The 27,889-nt window shown below is 41.1% G+C and overlaps 1 protein-coding gene across 1 annotated transcript; it reads right to left on the bottom strand.

Annotated features, from left to right (window-relative positions):
• Positions 1–99: 99 nt before the first annotated feature.
• LOC141146055 (histamine H3 receptor-like) lies at positions 100–24,462 on the bottom strand. The gene is given in 6 exon segments (XM_073632816.1): positions 100–329; positions 332–872; positions 1,729–1,894; positions 5,457–5,684; positions 23,537–24,209; positions 24,345–24,462. Coding segments are annotated over 6 exon segments (1,956 nt in total).
• Positions 24,463–27,889: the final 3,427 nt, after the last annotated feature.

Genomic DNA, 27,889 nt, shown 5'->3' with positions numbered 1-27,889 from the left:
GTAAATGAAAGAGCTTTTGTTGTCTTTGATCCTAGCCATAGTTTGTGTCTGACATTAATTCACACCCACCTAGTTTCCATTCCTTTTCCTCATTATGTCTTACTCTGCCGTTTTCCATAAGCAAATGTGTGTAAAAACTTTGTGAAAAGCCTTTCTAAACTGTTTATGGCACAGTGGGTAGAGAACTGGGTTAATAGCTGAATTCATCCACAGAAGCCAGAAAGCAACCTCATACCAATAGTAATCAATACAGTAGCCATGGCATGCTGCACGGATACTATTGAGAAATGTGTATGGGGCCCAACATACAGCAAATATGCAAACCAGAAAGCTAGTGATTTGGCAACGTTCTTGTCTTTGGATAGTTTAATAATTAGCTGCTTTTCTCTTATACGAGCACGATCATTATGTATAGTAGCCAAGTTTTTTCTGCCACAGCTTTGTCTAAAAGGAATAGAGATGTTACCCTTTCTCTTTAGATGTGATTTATAGTCACCTTCTATAGCTGAAGACAGAACTGCATTGGTTGCTACGATATGTGGGTTGCTGTTGTCCCCTTTTATTCCTGAAAACAAAAGAACAGAAGATTTTCGCTTCTTCCTGCTGCGTTTAGAAATATTCCAGTAGATACTCAGATTAAAAAATGAAATACTTAAAAATGGAAGGGCAAAACCAATTGATGATGCCACCAGCAAAAAGTACCATGTGTAATGGAATCCAGCAATACATAGGCCCTCAGAAATGTATGTGTAGCCAACAATACTGTCCCATAAAAGAATAGCAGGGCTGTAGAGAAGGAAGGAAAGTATCCAGACCATGGCCATCCTTAGGACAGTCTGACTGTGCCTGTTTTGCAGGGAGCGGTATAATACCTGAATAAAGAGAATACTATTTCATATTTCATATCACTCTGCAGACTCTGTCATTAAAATCCTACAAAATTATATATCACTGGTGAAGAACCTCAAGATGGCACATAAAACAGAAACATCTAAATCAGATGTCTGTTTTGGGCTGTCACATTCTAAATTGTGATTTCTACTTGTAAGGGAGAATGTAAAGTATTTTCAACCTTCTGGGGGGATTCTGATGGCTGTTTTATCATCAATAATTTTATATTTTGATAGTCCACCTGAAAGCGTTAGTGAGTGTTAATAACATACTATCTACAAAGAGGGATCATTAAACGCCCTAGCTTCTACTGAAACCCTTTTATGTCAGGCAACTGGCTGCAGAAATAATTGCAATGAATTCTGTAGATGCTTTTACAAAAGGTTTCTAAAAGATTATTATTTACATCAAGTTGACCTCTTTGAGGGTCCATCCACACCAGGAGTGGTGGGTTGGGTGGCTATTCCAGATCAGTCCCAACACACCTCCTCTCTAAGTCAAAGCAAAATGCCTTGACTCCAGTGTGGCGGTTCACACCACTGCGGTGCGGAAGAGATCGGGAGCTGTGCGCTGAAACAAGATACTGCATGTAGTTCTTTTTCCAAGGCAGTGTAGGTCACTGCACACTGGCCAGTAGAACCCTATGAAATGTCAGTGTGTGACAATAAAAAAAATAAAATAAACAGTGCAATGCACCGGTATTGGGACATTACAAACTAGCCATTGTGTTACAATGAAGTGGCTGGTGTGAAGGAGCCCTTAGAGGCATATCTAAAAAAAAATACATGAATAAAAAAAAGACATTTCCAGTTAATATATCATAGGTGGGATACTTACAGCCATGGTGACACAAAGAAATCTGTCATAACTGATTAGAGCCACATTAAATGCTGAAGCTGTGCACATAGTGTAGTCCACTACTAACCAGAGTTTGCAAAGAAATGCTCCCAAAATCCACTTTCCGGTTAGTAGGTATGGTATATATACAAAGGAATAGCAACTGCTCCTGGCAAAAAAATAAACAAAATTAAGTTTAATTATCTAAAAGCAAAAGATAATAGCGATAGCAATAATTTTGCTGCAATACTGCTTTAATCTGAAACTGCAATACTTCTTTTCTGCCACAAAATGCACTTTCTTTCTTTCTTTCAGGTTAAATGACAACCAGAATTATTCAACCCACTTCCTCTGAACCCAGACTGTTACGTAATCACTGCTAGCCCATAAGTGGGCACTGAAAGAGAAGCAACAAAATGATGAGCTAATATTGCTGTCACTCTGCTTTCTCCTCCTATAAGTTGGTTCATTGTCATAACATAAACTGTTTGGCTCCTTATCCTTCGCATCCCCTACCTGAGCTCAGATGTACAAGAACTGTAAGAGGCTGATACCAAGTCAGGTTCAGGTACTTACACTGTTTGCATTTTAAAAAAAAGTCAGTTCTGTAATAATTATTGCACTGCTGCATTCATTTGAATCTTTGATATCTACTTGAAGTTCGGCTTTAATTCAAGCCCAATTATCTATACTATGTTGCTCCCAAAACATGCAACCTGTATATTTAGATATTCATAAAGGTTATTATTTATTGATTAGGTAATATAACAAATATAACCAATTTTGCTGTGATCACCTTCACAACCTTCTATTGTCATATTGCAGAGACATTAGCATTACTGTATCAACAAAATGACTGGAAAGATCCATATTTATTAAAGTTCTAGTCCACCCAAAACTTCCTAAAATGATGATTTCAGAATATTGCTGATTCTGGAAAGTTAAGGGGTTGTATACCCCACTTTCACATTTTTACCTACAGGTAAGCCTATAATTACCTGTAAGTAAAATGAATATCTCCTAAACATGTACAGTTTAGGGGATATTCACCTTGCATGCAGCCGCTGACATCAGCGGTGCATGCGCTCTGAAGGTCCAGCAGATGCTGTTGGAAAATCAGAGCTCCTTGCTGGAAAGAGGATTCCGCTGCTAGCATACTAGCTCATTATGCCTTTGCCTTACAGGTTTTTTTCTTTTTTTTTTTTTTTTTGTGGCCAATCAACCACTTTAAATCAACTAACAGTTTCTCACATGTCAGGGAATTTTTTTTGTAGGATCTCTGTGCTTTATTTCCCAGGTCTGAACACCTGCTAGGGCCGTTACATGGGCTGTTCCAACCTCTCTGTTGGATTTTTAATTAATTTGATATTATCCAAAGTACTCCAAAAAGTGGGTAGGAACCCCCAAGAAACCAAGGTAGAAGAGAACAGTGATATGAACTATGGTGGCAAGATTTTACAGCTGGAGTTACCAAGATAACCCAGCCCACACTATTGCAACTATAATTAAAAGATTTATTTTGGTTTGACTACCACTTTAAAGAATTAAATAGAAAATTTGCAGTTTTTCTATTGTTGTTTTAGCTCCATTAGTTTCTTTCTGCTATGACTTCTTAATGGATGTGCACATGCATGAGGATTTTTATGAAGAGATGAAATGTATTACTTTCATGGAAGGAAGTTAGAGAAGGAACTTTCCTCAAGATGCGTATTTTTTCTTTTAAACTCTCTTTTTTCATCACTCTGCTTTTTTCCCATGTTACTATTTTACATGTGTACTTGTTTGGTAGAAAATTCATGAAGAAATAATAGATAACAACCATTTGGAAATTCAAAAAATTGTCATTGTAATGTACATAATTTTCGTAGTTTGGGAAAATAAAGGTCAGTAGTAAAATCCTCTGCAAAAGTAGCAATCAGGCAAAAAATAAAAACAACATTTTTACTGAACAGATTAAACCACTGTAAATTGTGTACCAAAGAAGCTATATACGATAAAATTATTGTGTCTCAATAAATGAGCTGTTGGCATTGTTCTTTTGAACAGCAGACCAGAATTATTGTTTTTTTGGTTATACAGGATGAAATATCTACCAATAGAGAACCACCTCCAAACTTAAACTTATTTACAATATATTTCTCCTTATATGTTTCTTTTCACTGTACTGTATGTACTTTCATCTGTACTTCCTGTTCCTCACCCTTTGTTTCTTTTTAATGTCTTGCCATAACATAGATTAGGCTTTTACAACTTACAATAAGGTAATGGCAAGGTTACACAGACCATATTTTGTTATGGTTTATTAGTACTTGTAGTTATCCTGTGTAATAACTGCTTTTGTACCTTTTGTACCTATTTAGTATTCAATTTAAACTTTAAACTTTAAAATCCCCATACTTTGTGTTTTTTATTTCAAGAATTTTTATTGAAATAACAAAGTATTTTCATACAAAGTATATCATTAAAACAACTGTGCCATCAGGTACTCAAAGCAATGCAACTACAAAGTTGCACTTCCTTCAGAAAACCAACAAGAATAAAACATTTTGTCATCAAAGAGAACAATCTCAACATTAAATTTCCTCAGACGAGTGTGCCAACAAAAATACAAAAACAGGGATAATAATCAGTAACAAAAAAAGCTGAAGAGTGCACACCTGACCCACTAGGGATTGGTTACACAGCAATCCCAAATAGCGACATATGACAGACAATGCATAAAATAGACATCTCACAGTGAAGAGGAATGGGGAGTGGGACTTGGGGAAGGGAGAAAGGAGGAGGAGGGGGCCCTGTGAGAATAGGAAACCATTGTTTTCATGCCCAAGAGTATTGTCAATTTGGGACAATATATTTTGTCAAAAGTATCCTGAGGGTAACCAAGATATCAAACATAATTTAGTAAAAAGAAGAAAAGAAAGGAAATTAATAGACCAGGAAAGAAAAAAAACTGAGAAAAAGAAAAGAAGGAGAGAGCCAGCAAGAGCTTCATTAAGGCGCCAATAAATATTGTATTCATAGATCCCATGTCGCATCAAATTTCTTAGTAGAATTGCGATCATACAAGTAAGTCTGTCATTAACCATGATCCAGTAAAGCTTGTTCTTCACATAATCAAGAGGAACCATCAACTGCTTCCAATATTTAGCTATAGTTATTCTTTCTGCCAAAAACATACTGTATATGTGATTCATTTCACTGATTTTTTTTTTTTTTTAAACCTCATTAGAGAATTTTTGAAAAAGGGCTGATACCAGGGATCTATGGATTGTATTCATAGATCCCATACTTTGTGTTTTTTATTTCAAGAATTTTTATTGAAAAAACAAAGTATTTTCATACAAAGTACATCATTAGAACAACAACTACAAAGATGCTTCTGAATACACCAAATTAAACATTAAAATCCAAAATCTAGTGACTGTGGGACATTACCACCAGACATGATACATAGTATCCATATGGCCACAAGACCGAAAACAGAAAACAGGCAGGGGAAGCAGAGGGGTGCATCTTAGCTGCCCTGGTTGGGTCTAAATACTACCGTATTGTAGTTAGCATCAATTAGAGTTGTGTTAAAAGATTTTTTTTTTTTTTTAATTGTGAAAAAAACTGTACCTGTCAATCTATTTAAAAAATAATAATAAAAACACCAAATATTTTATTACGGTTTGTGAGTTACCTCTGATAGTAACAATAATTATAATTTAAAGAAAAATCTAAAAAACTTACCCAACAATAAATTACAGATAGCAAGGTTGAGGAGGAAGAAATTGCTTTGGGTTCTGAGCCTCTTATCTATAACAAAAGCTACCATCACTAGAATGTTGCCAAAGACAGTAAGGAAAATAAGTAAAGACATAAGCACAATTATTATGTATGTTATGCATTCTGAAAACTGTAGTTCCACATTAGCAGTTTCATTAGTGTCATTAAGATTATTAATTATTTGGCTGCTGTAGTTAAAAATTACCATTGTAAAATGTAAGCCTGTATATATAGTTACATAGTTACATAGTAGGTGAGGTTGAAAAAAGACACAAGTCCATCAAGTCCAACCTATGTGTGTGATTATGTGTCAGTATTACATTACATATCCCTGTATATTGCGGTCATTCAGGTGATTATCTAATAGTTTCTTGAAGCTATCAATGCTCCCCGCTGAGACCACCGCCTGTGGAAGGGAATTCCACATCCTTGCCGCTCTTACAGTAAAGAACCCTCTACGTAGTTTAAGGTTAAACCTCTTTTCTTCTAATTGTAATGAGTGGCCACGAGTCTTATTAAACTCTCTTCTGCGAAAAAGTTTTATCCCTATTGTGGGGTCACCAGTACAGTATTTGTAAATTGAAATCATATCCCCTCTCAAGCGTCTCTTCTCCAGAGAGAATAAGTTCAGTGCTCGCAACCTTTCCTCATAACTAAGATCCTCCAGACCCTTTATTAGCTTTGTTGCCCTTCTTTGTACTCGCTCCATTTCCAGTACGTCCCTCCTGAGGACTGGTGCCCAGAACTGGACAGCATACTCCAGGTGCGGGCGGACCAGAGTCTTGTAGAGCGGGAGAATTATCGTTTTATCTCTGCAGTTGATCCCCCTTTTAATGCATGCCAATATTCTGTTTGCTTTATTAGCAGCAGCTTGGCATTGCATGCCATTGCTGAGCCTATCATCCACTAGGACCCCCAAGTCCTTTTCCATCCTAGATTCCCCCAGAGGTTCTCCCCCCAGTGTATAGATTGCATTCATATTTTTGACACCCAAATGCATTATTTTACATTTTTCTACATTGAACCTCATTTGCCATGTAGTCGCCCACCCCATTAATTTGTTCAGGTCTTTTTGCAAGATTTCCACATCCTGCGGAGAAGTTATTGCCCTGCTTAGCTTAGTATCGTCTGCAAATACAGAGATGGAACTGTTTATCCCATCCTCCAGGTCGTTTATGAACAAATAAAATAGGATTGGTCCCAGCACAGAACCCTGGGGAACCCCACTACCCACCCCTGACCATTCTGAGTACTCCCCATTTATCACCACCCTCTGAACACGCCCTTGTAGCCAGTTTTCAATCCATGTACTCACCCTATGGTCCATGCCAACGCACCTTATTTTGTACAGTAAACGTTTATGGGGAACTGTGTCAAATGCTTTTGCAAAATCCAGATACACCACGTCTACGGGCCTTCCTTTATCTAGATGGCAACTCACCTCCTCATAGAAGGTTAATAGATTGGTTTGGCAAGAAAGATTCTTCATGAATCCATGCTGATTACTGCTAATGATATCATTCTTATTACTAAAATCTTGTATATATTCCCTTATCATCCCCTCCAAGAGTTTACATACTATTGATGTTAGGCTAACTGGTCTGTAATTCCCAGGGATGTTTTTTGGGCCCTTTTTAAATATTGGTGCTACATTGGCTTTTCTCCAATCAGCTGGTACCATTCCAGTCAATAGACTGTCTGTAAAAATTAGGAACAACGGTCTGGCAATCACCTGACTGAGTTCCCTAAGTACCCTCGGATGCAAGCCATCTGGTCCCGGTGATTTATTAATGTTAAGTTTCTCAAGTCTAATTTTAATTCCGTCCTCTGTTAACCATGTAGGTGCTTCCTGTGTTGTGTCATGAGGATAAACACTGCAGTTTTGGTTACTGAAGCCCCCCGATTCACTTGTGAAGACTGAGGAGAAGAATAAATTCAATACCTCTGCCATCTCCCCATCCTTTGTAACCAGATGTCCTTCCTCATTCTTTATGGGGCCAATATGGTCTGTCCTCCCTTTTTTACTGTTTACATACTTAAAGAATTTCTTGGGATTTTTTTTGCTCTCCTCCGCTATGTGTCTTTCATGTTCTATCTTAGCCATCCTAATTGCACCCTTACATTTCTTATTGCATTCTTTATAAATTCTGAATGCTGTGGATGATCCCTCAACCTTGTATTTTTTGAAGGCCTTCTCCTTTGCTTTTATATGCATTTTTACATTGGAGTTAAGCCATCCAGGATGTTTGTTCGCTCTTTTAAATTTATTACCCAATGGGATACATTGGCTAATGCCCTTATTTAATATGCTCTTAAAGCAAACCCATCTCTCCTCTGTATTCTTTGTTCCTAATATTTTATCCCAATTTATGCCTTTTAGCAAGGTTTGTAGTTTAGGGAAGTTGGCTCTTTTGAAATTCAGTGTCTTTGTGTTCCCTTCATGTCTCATATTTGTGTGATTTATACTGAAACTAATTGACCTGTGATCGCTGTTACCTAAATTGCCCCGTATTTCCACATCTGTTATCAGGTCTGTATTGTTGGTAATCAGTAGATCTAGCAATGTTTTATTTCTAGTTGGTGCGTCTACCATCTGACCCATAAAATTGTCCTGCAAGACATTAAGGAACTGGCGAGCCTTAAATGAATGCGCGGTTCCCTCCGCCCAGTCTATGTCTGGATAATTAAAATCCCCCATTATGATAACACTTCCCATCCTTGCTGCTAATCCAATTTGTGATAGGAGATCCGTCTCCACTTCCTCCCTCAGGTTAGGGGGCCTATAGCATACTCCCAGTATTATTTTCCCCTTAGCTTCATCCCTTTGGAGCTCTACCCATAAAGATTCCACCTCCTCCCTAGCCCCCTCAGTGATGTCATCTCTCACATTCACTTGTACATTATTCTTGATCTATAGGCATACCCCTCCCCCTTTTTTACCCTCTCTATCCTTGCGGTATAGGGTATACCCTTGAATGTTTGCCAGCCAATCATGAGAGCTGTTGAACCAGGTCTCTGAAATTCCCACAAAATCCAAATCCTCCTTGTACAACAGTATCTCTAGTTCACCCATCTTGTCCGCCAGGCTCCTGGCATTGGTGAATACAGTCAAAGCATATTTAGGGTGTTTCTGCTACTTTAGTAACTGTGACGTAATGCTAAATTGTCCCTATTTCATACATTTTAAACATATGGATTTTTAGGGCAGATTCAGCACTGTGCTTTTATACATCACTGTGACATGTACATTTGTTTTATGCTTCAGATCCTAAAAACCCCAAAAAATCAATTCATCGTTCTGAAAACATATTTTGTATATGACAAATGTATCTCCTGGGTTTATATAGATCACTAGGTCAATCCCTAAACAATATGTTATAATTTAATTAACGAAGCATCAATTTGGGAATTAATCAACTTTTCAACAATGAAGTCTCTGGTGTATTTCAATGACAAAATATCATTCTCTGGATGTGAATGTGCATTTATTTCCACATTACAAATTAAGAGTCTCAAACAATGAGGAGGGATTTTAGTGCCAAAGAAAAATTGCAAAATGCAAAATGAGCTTTTGCAATTTTTCTTCTGTATTTGCCTGATAATTTTTCATTTAAACAAATTCAAGAGACAGTATTTAAAGCGTAACTCCAGCCCAAACCTTTTTTTAAGTGGGTATAAAGGCTCACCAATGTTTACATAGTAAACATCTGTTTTGCAGATGAATCCATCAATCATCCTATTTTTGTGAAAAAAAAGATATATAAAATCGCTGACCGATTGTAAGCCCTTCTTGCTTTGTGGCACATCAATTTCCTTTTTGCTGAGCATGCTCCCGGGTTTCACGTCACATTACTTTCTGGACTACATGTCCCTTAATGCATTGCAGTAATGCACATGCACATCGCCTCACTTTATTAGCTGACTCGAGGACGACTAGTGTCCTTGTCTACTGCTGAAGAGGCCTCTAAGTAAATTAATTAGGCTATGTAGGACCCACAAAAAAAAACAGCACTCAAAACCAGTGTAATTTATTTACACAGCAATTGACCAAACCAACAAACTTAAAATAGATAAAAGGAAAATTTCAATAATAATAAAAGAAAACAATAAAAGCCATATGCTACTTAAGATCCTGAAGGTAATTGACTGAATTATTGATTGACTGAGGATCTAGCACTGGCATGAAAAAAAATAACGGATAGCCCAAAAAACTAATCTGAAATGATCTAACTATGAGGGTGCTACTCTTGGACCAGAGTGGGTCTTCTCTTGAATCACTGAAAAACAAAAAGAAAGACAAAAGCACAAAACCCATAGTATAGTATATTAACCTCTTGCCGACTGCTGCACGTACATATACTACGGGGCGGCAGCTCTTTTGCGTGAAATCATGTACAGGTACCTGATTTAATGCTTCCGGGTCTGCGACATGCACACGCGACCAGGTCCTGCTGTGATTGGACACAGCAAAAGCCAATCAGCAGGTCTGGTGGACCCGATGTCTTCCGGGAACCACCAATCATTCCCAAGAGAGGCAGAACGGCAGTCTGCCTATGAAAACAAGGCAGATTGCCATTCTGTGACAGGAGAAGACAGAGATCCTGTGTTTCTGCTAAGCAGGGACACAGATCTCTGTCTTCCCACAGTTAAAGCACCTCCCCCACCCACTTAGAAAGCATTCCCTAGGGACAAATTTAGCCCTTTCATCGCCCCTGATGTTAACCCCTTCCTTACCAGTGTCATTAGTACAGTGACTGTATATTTTTTAGCTGTTTTATAGCAGAAAGTAAAATATATTGTTTTTTTTTCAAAGTTGTCCGTCTTTTTATGTTTATAGCGCAAAAAATAAATACTGCAGAGGTGATCAAATACCACCAAAAGAAAGCTTTATTTGTGGGAAAAAAAGAACATCACTTTTATTTGTGTACAGCGTCGCACGACGCCACAATTGTCAGTTAAAATAACGCAGTGCCGTAATACAAAAAATGGCCTGGTCATGAAGGGGGGTAAACCTTCTCGAGCTGAAGTTGTTAAGCAGAAAGCATTTATTGAATAGATAAAATTACACTAACAAAGATGGCATGTGCTAGGTATAAAAATTTGGGTCACCTGGAAGCTGGGAGTAATGAAGTGTGAACCAGGACCCCTGCCTTGGCTACCGACAAGCAGATCCTCCTACTAAACCTTCCCTTTTCCTCCTCCCCAGCACACCTATCTTCTTTCTGGCTTCCCTAGTGGAAGAAGCCATGGGGCGGGGCAGAGACAGGGCTGTTGGTCTTACGTCGCCTATGTCCATCTAGAGACAGTGAAGACGGAGCTGCAGCATTCTCTGATGCTTGGGACCCTGTGCGTGTGTGCACAGGCAGCATTCCAACCCAGGAATATAGTCATGTGGGTGGGAGTTCAACTTTGAAACAACAGGTTAGACTTTTGGATGGATGCTATTGTTATTGATTATATACAGTATGTCAAATAAAAAATGAGGGTGTAATATCACTTCAAATGAATACATACAGTTGTTATTGCTGTCCCTAACTGTCATGCCTTCAGCCTATAAGGAAAAATAATATCTTCTGGACTTGCAATACCAACATTGTCTACCAGATGCCACTCTAACAAAACACTACTGATGGGCAGTGTTCTATGGTTATTACACATTTCCTGTTATATCACTGGGAACTAGTCCATTTCCTACTACAAGTCTCTTTCACCTTCTCCATTGGGACAGACCGCATGGGAGCCAGTTAGGCCTCCCCCACGTGTTTCCGAGGAAAATTCTGGTCCTTTTAAGGCAGCATCGCTGGTATGTTAAAAGATTATTTAGCTTTATACACGGTGGACATTTGTTTATGTTCATGTAATTATTATATGTTCATTTTATCTGTTTATTTCTAGTTTCACCGCGTATACATCCTATTCTTATATGGCCACCTTCTGTTCATTGTAATAAAGATCCAAAGTTACAGACAGTCTGGTTTTTTTAGGATTCAAGGTTTAAGCTGTATGTTGAGCTACATACACGCCAGGGGCAAACATGTAGCGAGAACAGAACACTGACCACATTTGTAGAGCCCTTACTTACTGTCCCTGTGACTAGTGATGAGCAAATTGTTCAGATTTTATGCTAATCATAAAACTATTGAAAAAAGAAAAAATAATAACATACAGTGGAGGAACATGCTTTTTCATTCAGCTTTGAGGATGACAAAGAAAATTCACTGATTCCTTAAAAATTTAAAGTTAAAGGGATGGCTTAAAGTTATACACAGATGGAATAATGTAACACGTTTGCATAATATAAGTTATATCTTTACCTGTAACATAGCTACCCTAATGCTATGTACAGCATTAGCTTCCATTACTGATTTATTATAGATATTGTCTCTCCTGCCTGCTGTCGCCCCAAAGGGATCACACTGCGACATGGAGGTAGAGTCAGCATGGCCTTCAGAGTAATTTCAAGTTCAGCAAAATATGGTGCTTCATGGTACAATCTGAATCATTATTCATTACATATCATACGTTGCAAGGGTCTCTTATTGTAAAGACTTACATTAAGGGATAAACTAATAGAATAATATAACAAACTGTAAGTAACAAAGAAATTGGATGCAACGTTAGGACCAAATAATTGTACTAAGGCTGTGGGATCCAGTAAAGTAAGATTTTAGATTTGAAGATTATTGGCTGGGTTTGTTTTTTATCCAAAAAGAAGTTTTTATTGAAAAACAAGTACGTACAGTCCAAAAAATCTTCAGGTAAGTTGTACAAAACAAATGGGCACAATTCCAGAGATAGATTTGAAAATGTACATTGATATAATCCCCACTACCAAACAATACATTTACTATGTCCATTTCCTCTCTGATCCCTCCCCTCTGTCCTCAGCAGGCAGGGCTTTCAAGCACTATTCAAATCTAATGCTGGGTACAAAAACGCATTCAACCATTATTAAAATGCAATAGCCTATCCATGACCAGGTCCTCCGGAGCTAGCCCAGGAGTACCAAGCCATGGCTCCCAAAGTTTTTCAAATTTACTTGAACATCCCCTGTGTTGGTATATGATTTTTTCCATTCTCAGTGTATTGCCTAGTGCGGCAATCCATTCCTTGACTGAAGGGGGTGTTTCCGACTTCCAGTGCACCATGATCAACTTGCGGGCCATAAAAAGGGCCCTAGTGAGAGCCTCCCTGACATGAGGGTCCCACTCCAACTCATCCAGTACATTCAAAATGCAGTGTCTGGGGTCCAACGGAATCGAGATCCCAAACACCGCACCCAGCACGTCCACCACCTCCCTCCAGTACTTATGCAATCTGGGGCACCTCCATAACATATGTATTAAATCTCCATGATCTCTTTTACATCTAGTACAGGTTGGTGTGGAAAGCAGACCCATATTATGTAGCCTATGAGGTGTATAATATGTTCTCAGGAGTGTATATAGTTGCGTTAGTCTTTGTGTTACGTTCAGTGAACATACTGGAACTGATTGAAGAGCCTCCTCCTATTGATCCTCATCTAAGGGCCCAACATCCAGCTCCCATTTTCCTTTTACTATCAAGGGGTGTTTCATAAGGTATTTGTGGAGTAAAATGCTATAGCTCTGGGAAATGAAGCCTTTAGAGGTCTCAGCACCTTTAAGTAAAGCGATAAGAGGGGTCGAGTCAGTATGCCATTCAGAGGTTTTTGATTGGGTTGTAAATGCATGCCTAAGTTGCATATGATAAAAAAAGCATGGAAGCCGGCAGTCCATATAGGTCCCTCAAAGTGTCAAACGATCGCAATTTCCCATCGCTTATAATATGCGTAAAGTAATTTAAAAATAGTAAAAAATACCAAACCTTTTCCACCTCTCCGCATGCTGTAGTTTAGCCATCTCTGGATAGGATTCATTTCCCCAAATAGGACTATACTCATTAATACCTGTCGCCTCCTGTATATACTTAGTTTTATTCCATATTTTTTGTATAAGGGCTTATGTGGGGAAACTTTTTTGAGGCTTTCCAAAAGCTGAGGCCTCTAGGGCAGTTGGAACAGACTTCCCACCTACCATGTGTAGCATTAAACATTCTGAAGCACTAGGGGTTCTGACTGTAAGGTCCCCCTCTGTGGCCATGGTACCTATCAAATGTTGCATTTGCGATGCCAAGTAGTAAAGCCATGGATTCGGTAATGCAAGACCACCTTCATCTTTAGGGCGTTGTAGAGTTTCTAGTTTTATCCTAGGCGGACGATTCTTCCATATCAGTTCATGAAAAATGGCATTCACAATCCTGAATATCTTTAGTGGAATCACTACTGGTGAATTGTGCAGTATATATAACAATTGAGGCATTAGAATCATTTTAATTAGATTCACCTTGCCTGCAACCGACATACACAGAGCATTCCAGGTCTTGACTCGTAAACGAAATCGTACCAACAATGGGGAGATATTTAACTGACTGTATTCCCTGATTTTAGGGGAAACCTGTATCCCCAAGTATCTAAAGGAAGGGGTAAAAGGTATATCCCCCACCTTCTCTACATTTAGCAGATGTTCATCATCTATGAGCGAGGGTTATTGACCGGCTAATTATCTGCAAAATGTGCCACATCCTATAATAAGAATTTAAATAAAGACAATTCCCCTAGTGGACTTTAAAGGCACATATGAAAGGACGTATGGGAGAATGTGTAGTAAGTAGACAATAATTTATTCATTGCAAAAACATCATAAAAACATTAATAACATTATAACAAAAAATGAAAGGAATGCGATTCATGCATATGTACACATATAGCTATTGATACCAATGTGCTTGCACCCAATGCGTTTCGGAGTTGTTTTAGCCTCCTTCTTCAGGGGTGGTTGTAAGCTTTAGCAAGGGTTTCTATATTAGGAATCATATATTTAACACAGACATAGTAAGCATATGTACATATCAGACCATAGGGACATAGATATAAGTTAAATTTGTTTCATTTACACTTACATTGGCATATATGTAGACTAGCTACGCATTCCAGAGAAATTTAAAAACAAAGGCGCTGACACTGTCTGCCCATCCAGCGTGTTTCCCAATCGTGATATATAAGGGTTACTTGGCATACCCAGAGTGTTGATACTTCATATATAGCAAATGAAAATAACTGAGTATGGATATATAAGGTAGTTTTACTTCCTTATAGTGGGAAGAGAGGCCCATATATCTAGGGCATAAAGATGTTTTGGATCTGAAGTTCCACTGAGGCCGAATGCGGGTCCTGTAAAATGTGAAGGTATAAAAATGTATAGTAACCAACCACATAGGTATACTCAATATTGAGAAGAAAGTTTTTAGGTAGTGCAAATGTACCATACCTGATGAAACTACTGTGGAAGATTCAGAGGTAACTAAAGAAGATGGTGGGTGTGAACTGAATATATCTCGGATAGCTGGAAAATAACAACACAAGAGGGGAAGGGGAATATGGGAATCTCATTTACGTGGGTATGTAGTTTATCCAAATGAGAAGCTTGACATTCTGAGGTGTAAATATAAATATAGGCTTCAAGATTTAATATATAGTAACACAGGTTCAACTAGATTGTCCCTGGTAAGTAATAATTAGGTTAGTTGAGTGATCTTTAGGGGGGGGGGAAGGAAAAAGGGGGGGGAAGAAGGGGGGGGAGAAGAGGGGGGAAGAAGGGGGTAAAAACAGGGGGTAAAAGAAAGAAAAAAGAAGAAAGGAAAAAGAAAGAAGAAAAAAAGAAAAAGAAAGGGGGGGGGAGAAAAGGGGGGGGGAGAAAAGGGGGGGGGAAACCGAGGGGAGGGAGAAAAGCAAAGGAATCCGGGTGTAGTTGAAGATTGGTGTCTTCTAGTCACAGCGGTGCAGGTGTGGACCGATGAGTATACATAGGTTTGAGTAAAGGCATATTATCAGGATCACTTACTTTGTATTACAGCAGCTCAGACCGACAGCGTCCTACCCGCAGCAGGGGACGCTCGGTATGAGCAGTGCCTGTGTATTTGAAGCCCTCCTCACCAATCAGCTGTTGGTGTAATAGTTAACAGCTGATTGTGAATGGTGTAGGAGGGACGGACGTGCTTGGAATGGCCCCCCGGGTGGAGCGAGCGCTGCCAGGTTCCCCACAGCGCATGCTCACGCAGCCGCGATGAGGCGTGGCCGCGCCCACTACACCCGCCGACACGTCTGGCTTCTCCGGCGGACTGCGCATGGAGGACAGTGTAAACAACACTGTATCCTCACGCAACGCTGCCATGAGCCAGGATCGCTCAGGCGGCTTTGTGTGCCGGGCAAACTTCAGATCGCGGATTAGATAACGTGAAAGAAAAGGCACCGATATCGTGCATAAATAAAGATTATAAAAAATATATTGTACGTTTGTCACAATTTCACGGGAAACACCCTTGGTTGGCAGTGTTTTACAGGTTGGATTATATACATAATAGAACAGCACAGATTGTGAATAATAGCTGAAATTGGTGCTATTATTCACAATCTGTGCTGTTCTATTATGTATATAATATATAATCCCAATATATATAATCCCAACCTGTAAAACACTGCCAACCAAGGGTGTTTCTCGTGAAATTGTGAGAAACTTACAATATATTTTTTATAATCTTTATTATACACGATATCGGTGCCTTTTCTTTCACGTTATCTAATCCGCGATCTGAAGTTTGCCTGGCACACAAAGCTGCCTGAGCGATCCTGGCTCATGGCGGCGTTGCGTGAGGATACAGTGTTGTTTACACTGTCCTCCATCTTGCGACCCCGGCAGACATGCGCAGTCCGCCGGGGGAAGCCAAACGTGTCGGCGGGTGTAGTGGGCGCGGCCATGCCTCATCGCGGATGCGTGCGCATGTGCTGTGGGAACCTGGCAGCACTCGCTCCACCCGAGGGGCCATTCCAAGCGCGTCCGTCCCTCCTACACCATTCACTGTCGGTCTGAGCTGCTGTAATACAAAGTAAGTGATCCTGATAATATGCCTGTACTCAAACCTATGTATACGCATCGGTCCACACCTGCACTGCTGTGACTAGAAGACACCAATCTTCAACTACACCCGGATTCCTTTGCTTTTCTCCCCTCCCTCGTTTTTTTCTCCCCCCCTTTTCTCCCCCCCTTTCTTTTTTCTTTTTTTCTTCTTTTCTTTTTCCTTTCTTCTTTTTTTCTTTCTTTTTCCCCCTGTTTTTACCTCCTTCTTCCCCCCCTCTTTCTTCCCCCCCCCCCCCCTAAAGATCACTCAACTAACCTAATTATTACTTAATTAGGACTAGAAGACATCAATCTTCAACTACACCCGGATTCCTTTGCTTTTCTCCCCTCCCTTGTTTTTTTCTCCCCCCCCTTTTCTTCCCCCCCCTTTTCTCCCCCCCCCTTTCTTTTTTTCTTCTTTTCTTTTTCCTTTCTTCTTTTTTCTTTCTTTCCCCCCCTGTTTTTACCCCCTTCTTCCCCCCCTTTTTCCTTCCCCCCCCAAAGATCACTCAACTAACCTAATTATTACTTACCAGGGACAATCTAGTTGAACCTGTGTTACTATATATTAAATCTTGAAGCCTATATTTATATTTACACCTCAGAATGTCAAGATTCTCATTTGGATAAACTACATACCCACCTAAATGAGATTCCATATTCCCCTTCCCCTCTTGTGTTGTTATTTCCAGCTATCCGAGATATATTCAGTTCACACCCACCATCTTCTTTAGTTACCTCTGAATCTTCCACAGTAGTTTCATCAGGTATGGTACATTTGCACTACCTAAAAACTTTCTTCTCAATATTGAGTATACATATGTGGTTGGTTACTATACATTTTTATACCTTCACATTTTACAGGACCCGCATTCGGCCTCAGTGGAACTTCAGATCCAAAACATCTTTATGCCCTAGATATATGGGCCTCTCTTCCCACTATAAGGAAGTAAAACTACCTTATATATCCATACTCAGTTATTTTCATTTGCTATATATGAAGTATCAACACTCTGGGTATGCCAAGTAACCCTTATATATCACGATTGGGAAACACGCTGGATGGGCAGACAGTGTCAGCGCCTTTGTTTTTAAATTTCTCTGGAATGCGTAGCTAGTCTACATATATGCCAATGTAAGTGTAAATGAAACAAATTTAACTTATATCTATGTCCCTATGGTCTGATATGTACATATACTTACTATGTTTATGTTAAATATATGATTCCTAATATAGAAACCCTTGCTAAAGCTTACAACAACCCCTGAAGAAGGAGGCTAAAACAACTCCGAAACGCATCGGGTGCAAGCACGTTGGTATCAATAGCTATATGTGTACATATGCATGAATCACATTACTTTCATTTTTTGTTATAATGTTATTAATGTTTTTATGATGTTTTTGCAATGAATAAATTATTTTCTACTTACTACACATTCTCCCATACGTCCTTTCATATGTGCCTTTAAAGTCCACTAGGGGAATTGTCTTTGTTTATGTTCATCATCTATCGGCATTAGGGCTGATTTGGTCCAGTTTATTTTATGGCCTGAAAATTCCCCAAACCGAACCACCGTATCCATTGTGTTTCTTAGTGATTGATCCGTATCTCCCAAAAGAATCATGGTATCATCGGCGTAGAGCATCACCTTCTCCTGTCTATCTCCATAGCAGAAGCCGGTGATATCCTTGTGATCTCTAATCCGTATTGCCAGTGGTTCTATTGCCAGGGCAAACAGCAGGGGGGACAAAGGGCACCCCTGCCGCGTGCCCCGGCCCAGAGCAAAGGGCAGCGACATTCTACCCGCTTCTCTAATTATCGCCTGAGGGCAGTGATATAACAAATGCACCCAAGAAATATTTCACCAAAGCCGAATCGCCTCATTACCTCCCATAAATATGGCCATTCCACACTATCAATGGCTTTCGTCTAATGACAGCAGAGCCCTCTTACCTTTGTTATCCGGCTGGGACTGCATGTTAAGATATAATCTTCTAAGATTTATTGCTGTGGATTTGTTGGGCATAAACCCTGCCTGATCGGGGTGTATAATTGAAGCAATAGTCTTATTTAACCTGAGAGCCAAAACCTTTGCTAGTATTTTTATATCTGACTGTAGTAGGGATATCGGTCTATACGAGGCTGGGTCCACTGGGTCCTTGCCTGGTTTTAGAATTAACACAATATGGGCTTTAGACATGGAGGGTGGTAGGGTATTGTGTTCTCTTGCAGTATTAAAGACATTTAATAACTTGGGAAGTAGTGTCTCAGAGTAAGTTTTATAAATTTCCATGGGGATGCCATCCCCCTAGGGGCTTTACAGTTAGGGAATTCTGCCACAGCCGTCTGCAACTCATCCAGAGTTAACGGGTTGTCTAGTTCTTTTCTCTGGGAGACCGAGAGATGCGGAAAAACAATACCATCCAGGTAGTTGGACAACTCCTCTGGGGTGCTCCTCGAAGAGGAACAGTATAGTGTTTCATAAAATTCTGCCAGCGTTTGGGGTATCTGATCTGGGGAGTGTACCAGCCGCCCATCAGCCTTCTTTATAGAACCTATTAATGGGGATCTCTGTTCTGAATTAGCTATTCTAGCCAAAAGACAGCCTGTCATTTCACCCTCCTCAAAAAAAGCAGTTTTAGAGAAAAACCTCTTTTTGTCCGCCGAGGAGGCCAGCAGGTGCTCGTACGCTGATTGAGCCGACTGCCATGCCTCCCTAGCGGAGTCAGTGGGGTCCTGAACATACTTTGCCTCCAGAGAATTAGCATGTGATTCCAGTGTTTCCCGTAGTGCCTCAGAATGCCTTTTAATCTTGGTAACCTAATTACTAAGTATTTTCTTAAGATGGGTCTTAAAGGCCTCCCACTCTGTAAGGACAGACAGATAGCCCGGTTGAGAGGAGAAGAACTTCTTGATATTGCCTTCTATGTCTACATGGGAGGTAAATAGCTGTAGCCAAAATTTCCACAGTGCTCTTGGGAGTGTGGATTGATGAGATACAATAAGTGTATTTATGGTTTTGGTACCGAGTATGGGAAAAACACCCTGAGTAATAGGCACCACATCCTTGAACAGAAATATAAATACAGAAAAGACTATAGGGATTTTAACGGTGCAAGCAAACTATGCATAGAGAAAAGAGTTTTTTTTCTAAAAAAGCAATTTATTATTCCAATCATTAAAAGAGGTTGTACAAATTATACATAGTATCAAAATTTACAATTCTAAAAACATGGTGGTCAGATGGGATTGGAGTGTGTATTGTAGTTTGGCAGATGATACTTATTGCATACTAGCCCGACATGTTTCACATTGTCGCTTTTTCAATGGATATGCAAACTGGTAGTGATATCATCCGACACTCTTATTGATTCTAAAAGATAGAAAGATTACATAATTGACATGTACTGTTAAATTAAAGAAAAAACATAGAAAAATGTAACACACAAACTGCTACGCGTTGTCATCACTGAGCCAGCATTAATTGTAATGCTTACCCCCATGTTCACCCAACACAGAGCCTCGTCAAAACCAGCGCGTACACACCCAAACCGGGGCAACGATGCGGCCCAAAATTTGCAACCACAGGGAACAGAAGGATGGAGTTGTGTATAAATTTGGGAAATGCCATAAATCAAAAAAAAGGAATAGTGTAGGGATATTAGAAAAGTATATACCAAGATTGTAGGGATATCAGTGAAAAAGATATTCAAAGATATCACAGAGTTTTGTTGGTAAATCACAGAAAGTGTGTTAATAGGATTGATTGGGTTAAAGAGAAAATATCACACTTACTGTGTTGATTGATCAGAGCAATGCCCAAAGAATGGAAATATTCATCAATTTCAATTGAGATTGTCATTATTTGGAAGTACTGCAATATTGCTGGTAAATAAAGCTAGAGAGTAGAGTAAAAAGAAAGGGAAATTTTTACCACAAATGGAGAGATTAATTGGTTAATTACAAGACTAAGTGGTATAGGCAAGGTTGAGATTTCTCCCTGGGGTAATGATGGGGGTTTAAAATTAGCTCATCTATTCAAGTTGAACTCCAGTAAAAGGTGGACACATTGTCTCAAAAATTTGCATACTCAAACAGCAGTTTATACATTTCTGAGCTAGATTCTATGGGATCTAAAAGTGGTAGATAGGAGGTAAAGAAAGGGTAAATATAGAGCGGTGTGTGGTGTACTCACCAGTCACTCACACTGCTGGGAAATAAGCTCCATCCTCCGGCGCTGACAGACTAAGCTGTCAGATATGCCGGCTTATATGCTGTTCCCCATCGAGCTGGCGTGTGACGTAGCCAGCTCGATGCGGACGTGTAGGCGCCAGTGCACATGCCCGGGGGGGCCGGGGATCCTCGTCCAACTACAAACCCCACAAGGCACCGCGGCCGCGGACAGAGCCGACATGCGCAGATGCTGCGCACGGCGGCTCCGGCCGCCGACACAGCGCGTCAAGGGCTGATGGGACACGGGGAGGGACACCGAAGTGGACCTAAGCTGGAACCGATCCACCGGGAGAGCGCGACGCAGTGTGGGCACATCTCATGGATGTGCCCCGGGCAACCATGTGGATGCGGCAGGCCCCACCGGTCCCAGTGAGGGTGGGAGGCTGGGAGCGATCTGGCAAAGGGGGATCAGAGAGGTAACAGATCGGATAGGAAAGGACCACAGACCTTCCAATCCGATCAGTGAGTCAGAGAGACAAGGCATTTAACACACAAATTAAATCAACACTACGTACAAATTATCCATATCACATATTGTTACACAATGGTTAGGTATTTGAGTAGAAAATGACATATCGTTTTAAATACATACAATTTGTAATGAAAATAATTAGTCGTGTGCATATACATAAAAAAAGGGGGCAAGGAAAGAAGGGAAAGGTAATGGCAAGAGTGGGTAGGTGTAAGATGGAAATGACACCAAAAAGTATTGCATCGGTAGCTATACAAATTTACAGGAAAGGCTTGTAACTGAGGCTCTCATTTAAACCCGGGAAGTATGTAGCCCTAAGGGTGTAGATCCAGCGGGCTTCAAGCTGGAGCAGTGTACGATCGACACTGCCCCCTCTTTCGTCCAGCGGGATGTGTTCCAAGGCCCGGAATTTGATTGTGTTAGGATTAAAGTTGTGACATAAACCCACATGCCTGGCAATGGCCGTGTTCATTTGTTTTTTAAGGATGGGTTTAATGTGATCCCTGATCCTTTTAAAAAACGGTTTTTTAGTCTTGCCGACATAGAAGCCACCACATGCACATTGGGCCAGATAAATTATGCCCGGAGTTTGACAGGTTGCATTGAATTTAATCGAGTGCCACTTCCCGTTGGGAAGTAGAAAACGCTAGTATGCAATAAGTATCATCTGCCAAACTACAATACACACTCCAATCCCATCTGACCATGTTTTTAGAATTGTAAATTTTGATACTATGTATAATTTGTACGTCCTCTTTTAATGATTGGAATAATAAATAGCTTTTTTAGAAAAAAAACTCTTTTCTCTATGCATAGTTTGCTTGCACCGTTAAAATCCCTATAGTCTTTTCTATGAGATACAATAAGGTTTATCACCATATAAGAGTGATCAGATACACACCGAGGTTTATAAGAGATGTCTAGAACTGAGGAGAGCATACCCGGGTTTCCCACTGCCAAATCTATTCTAGATAATGAGCCGTGTGCTTTTGAGAAACAGGAGAACTGTTTAGCAGTAGGATTCCGGTGCCTCCATATATCTATCCAACCCACCTCCTGCAACAATCTAGCCAGAGGCGTTGTCCTGAGGGGAGCAAGAGAGCTCGGGCCCGGGTGTTTATCCAGGGCCAGAGCTAGCCAACTATTGAAGTCTCCCACTAGCAGCAGTGGGAGGTCCAGCTTCCCCTCCAAAAATTCCAGAAGAAGCCGGAGTACCCGAGCATCAAACGGGGGAGGTATATAAACACAGGCCAACACACATATGAGAATACCAAAGCGACAATGCAAAAATACAAATCTACCCTCCTGGTCTATTTTTGAATCAAATTCCTGATAATCCAGGGAGCTGTGTATCACTACACTCACCCCCCGAGAAAAGGAGGTGTGAGTGGAGTGGTACGACCACCCAATCCATCTATATTTCATACAACTTTTAGATTCGGACGTTAAATGCGCTTCCTGCAAGCATATAACCGCAGGATAGAATTTTTTCAAGCATGAGAAGATCATAGTGTGTTTTAGGGGGGAGTTCATGCCCCTAACATTCAAGGAGATCACCGGAGAGCCCGCCATTTCAAAAACAAAGTCAGCTGCGGGGGTGGGCCATAGAGTGGCCTCCTTGTATAGAGACCACCGGGATCCTGGTTGAAGGAATGGCAGTAGGCTTCAGTAGTTACAGGGTTCCATATGATCGATGGAAAGAAGAATCCTGGACTGCAGAATGGGTTATAAAGTAAACAATAACAGAGCACAACGGTGCCAGTGAACAACCATGCAACTGCACTTGGGTATTTCCATGTATGGTTTGACGCCCTCACTTCAGTGAGAGGCCATGCAAAAATAAAAAATATGATTAACCAGACAGACTTTGCCAACAGGGCAGGTCCATAGGGCCTAACACGGCCTAAAAACAGGCCAACTAAAAAAATCACACATCTCAAGTTGAATAAGGGGGGTTTCACAGTTCAGTTCCTTTCACTTAAGAGATATAGGATAATCCCCGACATTTAGGTAACTTGGAGAGAGACAGGTATGTTGGTGGGTAATGACAAATGGTAAAGAGACAAAGTTAGAATTATGGTAGTAACGTTGCAGTAAGAAAAAAGAACCCCCCCAATAGGGAGGAGGGAGTATGGCGTCTAGGTATACAGACAGACCTCTTTTTATCAAGTGCAATGTCCCGGTCAGTCACCTTCCGCATCCGCACAGTGACGGCGTAGCGCCTGTTCGTTGTGATCTAACCAGGCAGATGCCTCTCTGGCAGAATCAAAGAACTGTGCATGACCTTCTGCTGTCACTCGCAATTTCGCTGGGTAGAGCATAGCATATGGCAGTTGTAAGGCTCTGAGGCGCCTCTTTACCTCGCTGAACTGTTTCTCTGCACCCCGGCCGAGAAGTCTGGATAGAACGACACTCTTACTCCATTAAACTTTACACTGTTCTGCTCCCTCACGCAGCGTAACACCGCCTCTCTGTCATGATAGTGTAGCAGCTTGGCCAGCATTGATCTGGGGGGAGCACCTTGTGGAGGAGGCCGCCCTGGCACTCTATGGGCCCTCTCCACTGTAAAAAATGGGGAAAAAGCTTCACGGCCAAATATCTCTACAAGCCAGTTCTCCACAAACGATGTAGGATCCTTACCCTCAGATTTCTCTGGGAGGCTGACAATACGGACATTGTTTCTGCGCAAACGGTTTTCCGTGTCCTCTGCTCTGTTGTATGTGTCTTGGGCTATACGGTATGCTGCCTTCGCTTCTCGCGCCAGCGGGGGTAATTGCTCATCTATATCACAAACTCTGCTCTCAACTGCAGTTGCTCTTTCTCTAACCTTTTGAATGTCTTGTCTTAGTAGAGACACCTCCTCTCTCAGGCCCCCAAACTGCTCCTTCACCTCAGTGACTGCAGCCGTGCACACATGAACAGCCTTTAGAATATCAGCCAGTGTGGGTTGCTCCAGGTTCTCTAATATTTCATCCGAGGGTGGGGGGGAGGGAGGATGAGAGATATCTTCTTGAAACTGCTTAGGAGTACTGTCTGTATCATGGCCCCAATCGGCCTGTGTAAAAAGATCTGCAGCCTCCCCATTGCTTGCCGTCCCCCCCCCCCCCCCGTCCTCCGGGCCAGGCAATTTCTGTGTATAATATGTCATGTCCCTGTATTGCTCCTTACCCGATGCTTTCAATTGTTTTTTGCTGGTATTGTCCCTGGGCTTGTCTGTCGTGCGCGGCGTGTGCTGTGCTTTGGCTGCTACAGCAGCGGCGCCATCTTGGGAGTCCGGTACCGCCATCTCCAACGGGCCTCGGCGGGTCTTCCCTCATGTGCAGAGGGCCGGTGGTGGGTCCGGATGGTGGGGGGTCTCAGAAGCCAGCTGGGGGGGGCGAAAAAAGCAGGATCAGAGTTGCCGGGAGAGGATCAGACTACGGATCAGGCAGGAGCTGTGAGAAGTGCGTCCTCCCACATGCCGATCTTGGCCACGCCCTTTGGCTGGGTTTGTTAACTCCATACCAGTCTATCCAAGGTTTCCAATGAGGATACAGTATTTAGCTTGATAGATGCCTTGGGAGGCTGCGAACGTTACCTCATAAGTGATATGCAGGTTGGAAGTTCTAATAACTTCTATTAGAGTCAGAGCTCCAGTGTGTCTCCAACGTCTTACTATTTCTAGTCTGGCACTTAGTAAAATATGAGATACTATATTTCTTAGAGGAGGTGGAACGGAGTCTATTCCTAAGGATAGAATAGCCAATCCTGGACTTTTGGCGAGCCGATCGCAAGTGAATTGCTCTATAGTATTAAAAATGGCAGACCAAAAGGTTCGTAGAGCCGGACAAGCCCAAAAAAATGTGGAGCATGGAGCCCCTATTTCCACATTGTCTCCAGCAGAGTGGAGAGCATTGGGGGTTAAAACCAGCTAATCTCGTAGGTGTTAAGTACCACCTAAGAAGTATTTTTTGGGAAAGTTCCCATAAATTAATGCTCTTGGTAGCTGTGTATGTAATTGTGAGTGCTTTTGCCATTGTTCATGCTTGTAGAAGGACATCAACTCTATTATCCATGATTTCATAGAAGGAGATTTGGTAAATATCGAATTTTGGTTTAGGAAATTATAAAATAAAGAAATGCCTTTAATTGAAGTAGGCCCCATTCATACCTGAGCGTTTTGTAGTTTGAAGCCTGAAGCTACAAAATGCTTGAGGCGAAAAAATCAATTATTCTCTATGAAGATGGTTCACATCTCCACTCCAATTCGCTTGAAGCCCAATGCCTGAAGCTCAGACAAGTTCTGAACCCTTTTTTGTCACTCGATTAGGCATCCTATTCCCATAGAAATTAATGGAAACGCTCCATTTGAGCGTCTTAGCGCTTCTTTGAGCGTTTCTAAATTTGTTTTGCTGCTTTTATCTGCTCAAGTGAAATAGATTTCCATAAAGGAAATGACATAAAAATACAGAGGAAATGCACAGATCTCCATTCTTGGTAAGCAGACATGGAGGAAAGCAACATGAATGAGGAAGTGATGGATGAGGCAGTATCTATTTTACATCCAGAGAGCTTTAAAGCAGCACACCTGCCTTTGTTATTTCAAAAAATACCTTACAATCACTTTAGTAATGTTGCCAGCTACTCAGGCACATGTGCCACTTCTTGCCCTCACACTCTCTGTCTACACCGAGTGTTAAGCAGAAGGTGCAAGAGCTAACATACATACAACATACATGCAACAAGATGAAACCGTATTTTAACTGCATGTTGGACATTATGGCCAGTATGTAGGAAAGGATGAACACCAACAGGTCTCATGTGCAGGTTTCTGCAAGGTGTCTTGAAGGTCTGATGGAGAAAGTACCATTAGAACTCCAAGCAGACATGTTGGCAGGTACCATCCGATACATAGCCACAATTTAGGTCCTCAGAACCTCCACCACCTTATGGTCCCTATGAAAGTCTCCCCCACCCCCTCTGCCAACACCCCATTCTTTACCCTTCCTCAGTTGCCATCACCACATTCTGCCACCCACCTTCCTCTGCCAACACCACCACCTTCTAATTGGCAGAATGTTCATCAGAATCCCTCTACCTACACCTGGTCACATTATGGCCATGCCATGAATGTGGTGATGTCACCTAATGAGGCAGTCAACTCCTCCCAAACCTTCCATCACCTCTAAAGTTTTTTTTTTTTTTTTTTTTAGGAGCTACGTTAGCTCTATTTCTTTTTTTTTTTTGTTGAGCTTGTTGGAACTTGTTGTTTTGTCTTATTTGTTATCTTTATGTTATCTTATCTAGATGAATATGTGAAGAAAAAAATATTTAGATTTCAAGAATATTTAATATTTGAAAAAAAAGTAAAGTTTTGTATTACTTTAAAAACGTGTGTTTGGTGTTTATTTTATGCATATAAAAAAAATTGAATATTGGGTTCTTCATGTATCAGTCTTCAAAAATTTATAAAAAAGAAAAAATTACCTCAATGGTGGGCACAGGTGAGGCTGCAATGATGGGCACAGGACATGCTGCAATGGTGGGCACAGGTGAGGCTGCAATGGTGAGCACAGATCATGCTGCAATGGTGGGCATAGGTCACGCTGCAATGGTGGGTACAGGTGAGGCTGCAATGGTGGTCACAGGTCACGCTGCAATGATGTGTACTTTATGCATATAAAAATATTAGAATATTGGGTTCTTAACTACTTGCCGCGCGCCATATAGCAGAATGACAGCGGCAAAGTGATTTCAATACCCTGACTGTGCGTCATATGACGTCCGCAGGATATTGAGCCGCTGCGCGCCCCCGGGGGCGTGCATCGCAGCGATCGTTGTTGCGGGGTGTCAGTCTGACACCCCGCAACACCGATCTAGGTAAAGAGTCTCTGACGGAGACTTTTTACCACGTGATCAGCCGTGTCCAATCACGGCTGATCACGATGTAAATAGGAAGAGCCGTGATCGGCTTTTCCTCACTCGCATCTGACAGACACGAGTAGAGGAGAGCCGATCAGCTGCTCTTCTGACAGGGAGGGTCTGTGCTGATTGTTTATCAGTGCCCATCAGTGCCACCCATAAGAACCCATCTTTGCAGCCTTTCAGTGCCCATCAGTGTTGCCTATCAGTGCCGATCAGTGCCCACCAGTGCCACCCAGGAGTGCCCATCAGTGCTGCCTATCAATGCCCATCAGTGCTGCATATCAGTGCCACCCATCAGTGCCGCCTACCAGTGCCCATCAGTGCCGCATATCAGTGCCCATCGTCAGTGCCCGCTCATTGGTGCCACCTCATCGGTGCCGCCTTATCAGTGCCGCCTTATCAGTGCCCATCAGTGAAAGAGAAAACTTACTTATTTACAACATTTTTTAACAGAAACAAAAGCAAAACTTTTATTTTTTCCAAATTTTCAGTCTTTTTTTATTTGTTTTGCAAAAAATAAAAACAGCAGAGGTTATCAAATACCACCAAAAGAAAGCTCTATTTGTGGGAACAAAATAATAAAAATTTAGTATGGGTACAGCGTTGGATGACTGCGCAATTGTCATTCAAACTGCAACAGCACTGAAAGCTGAAAATTGGTCTGGGCAGGAAGGTGTATAAATGCCCTGTATTGAAGTGGTTAATGTATCAGTCTTCAAAAAAATTACAAAAAAAGAAAAAATTCTCAGTGTGATGATTAGTCGTTCCACAAGGGTATATTGTTACGGAAATATGTGTCCATTCGTTGC

The sequence above is a fragment of the Aquarana catesbeiana genome, linkage group LG05, assembly GCF_042186555.1.
Source record: "Aquarana catesbeiana isolate 2022-GZ linkage group LG05, ASM4218655v1, whole genome shotgun sequence".
In the NCBI taxonomy this organism is placed as follows: domain Eukaryota; kingdom Metazoa; phylum Chordata; class Amphibia; order Anura; family Ranidae; genus Aquarana; species Aquarana catesbeiana.
Note: the sequence above shows the minus strand (reverse complement) of the source record. Positions and strands in the feature narration are given on the sequence as shown.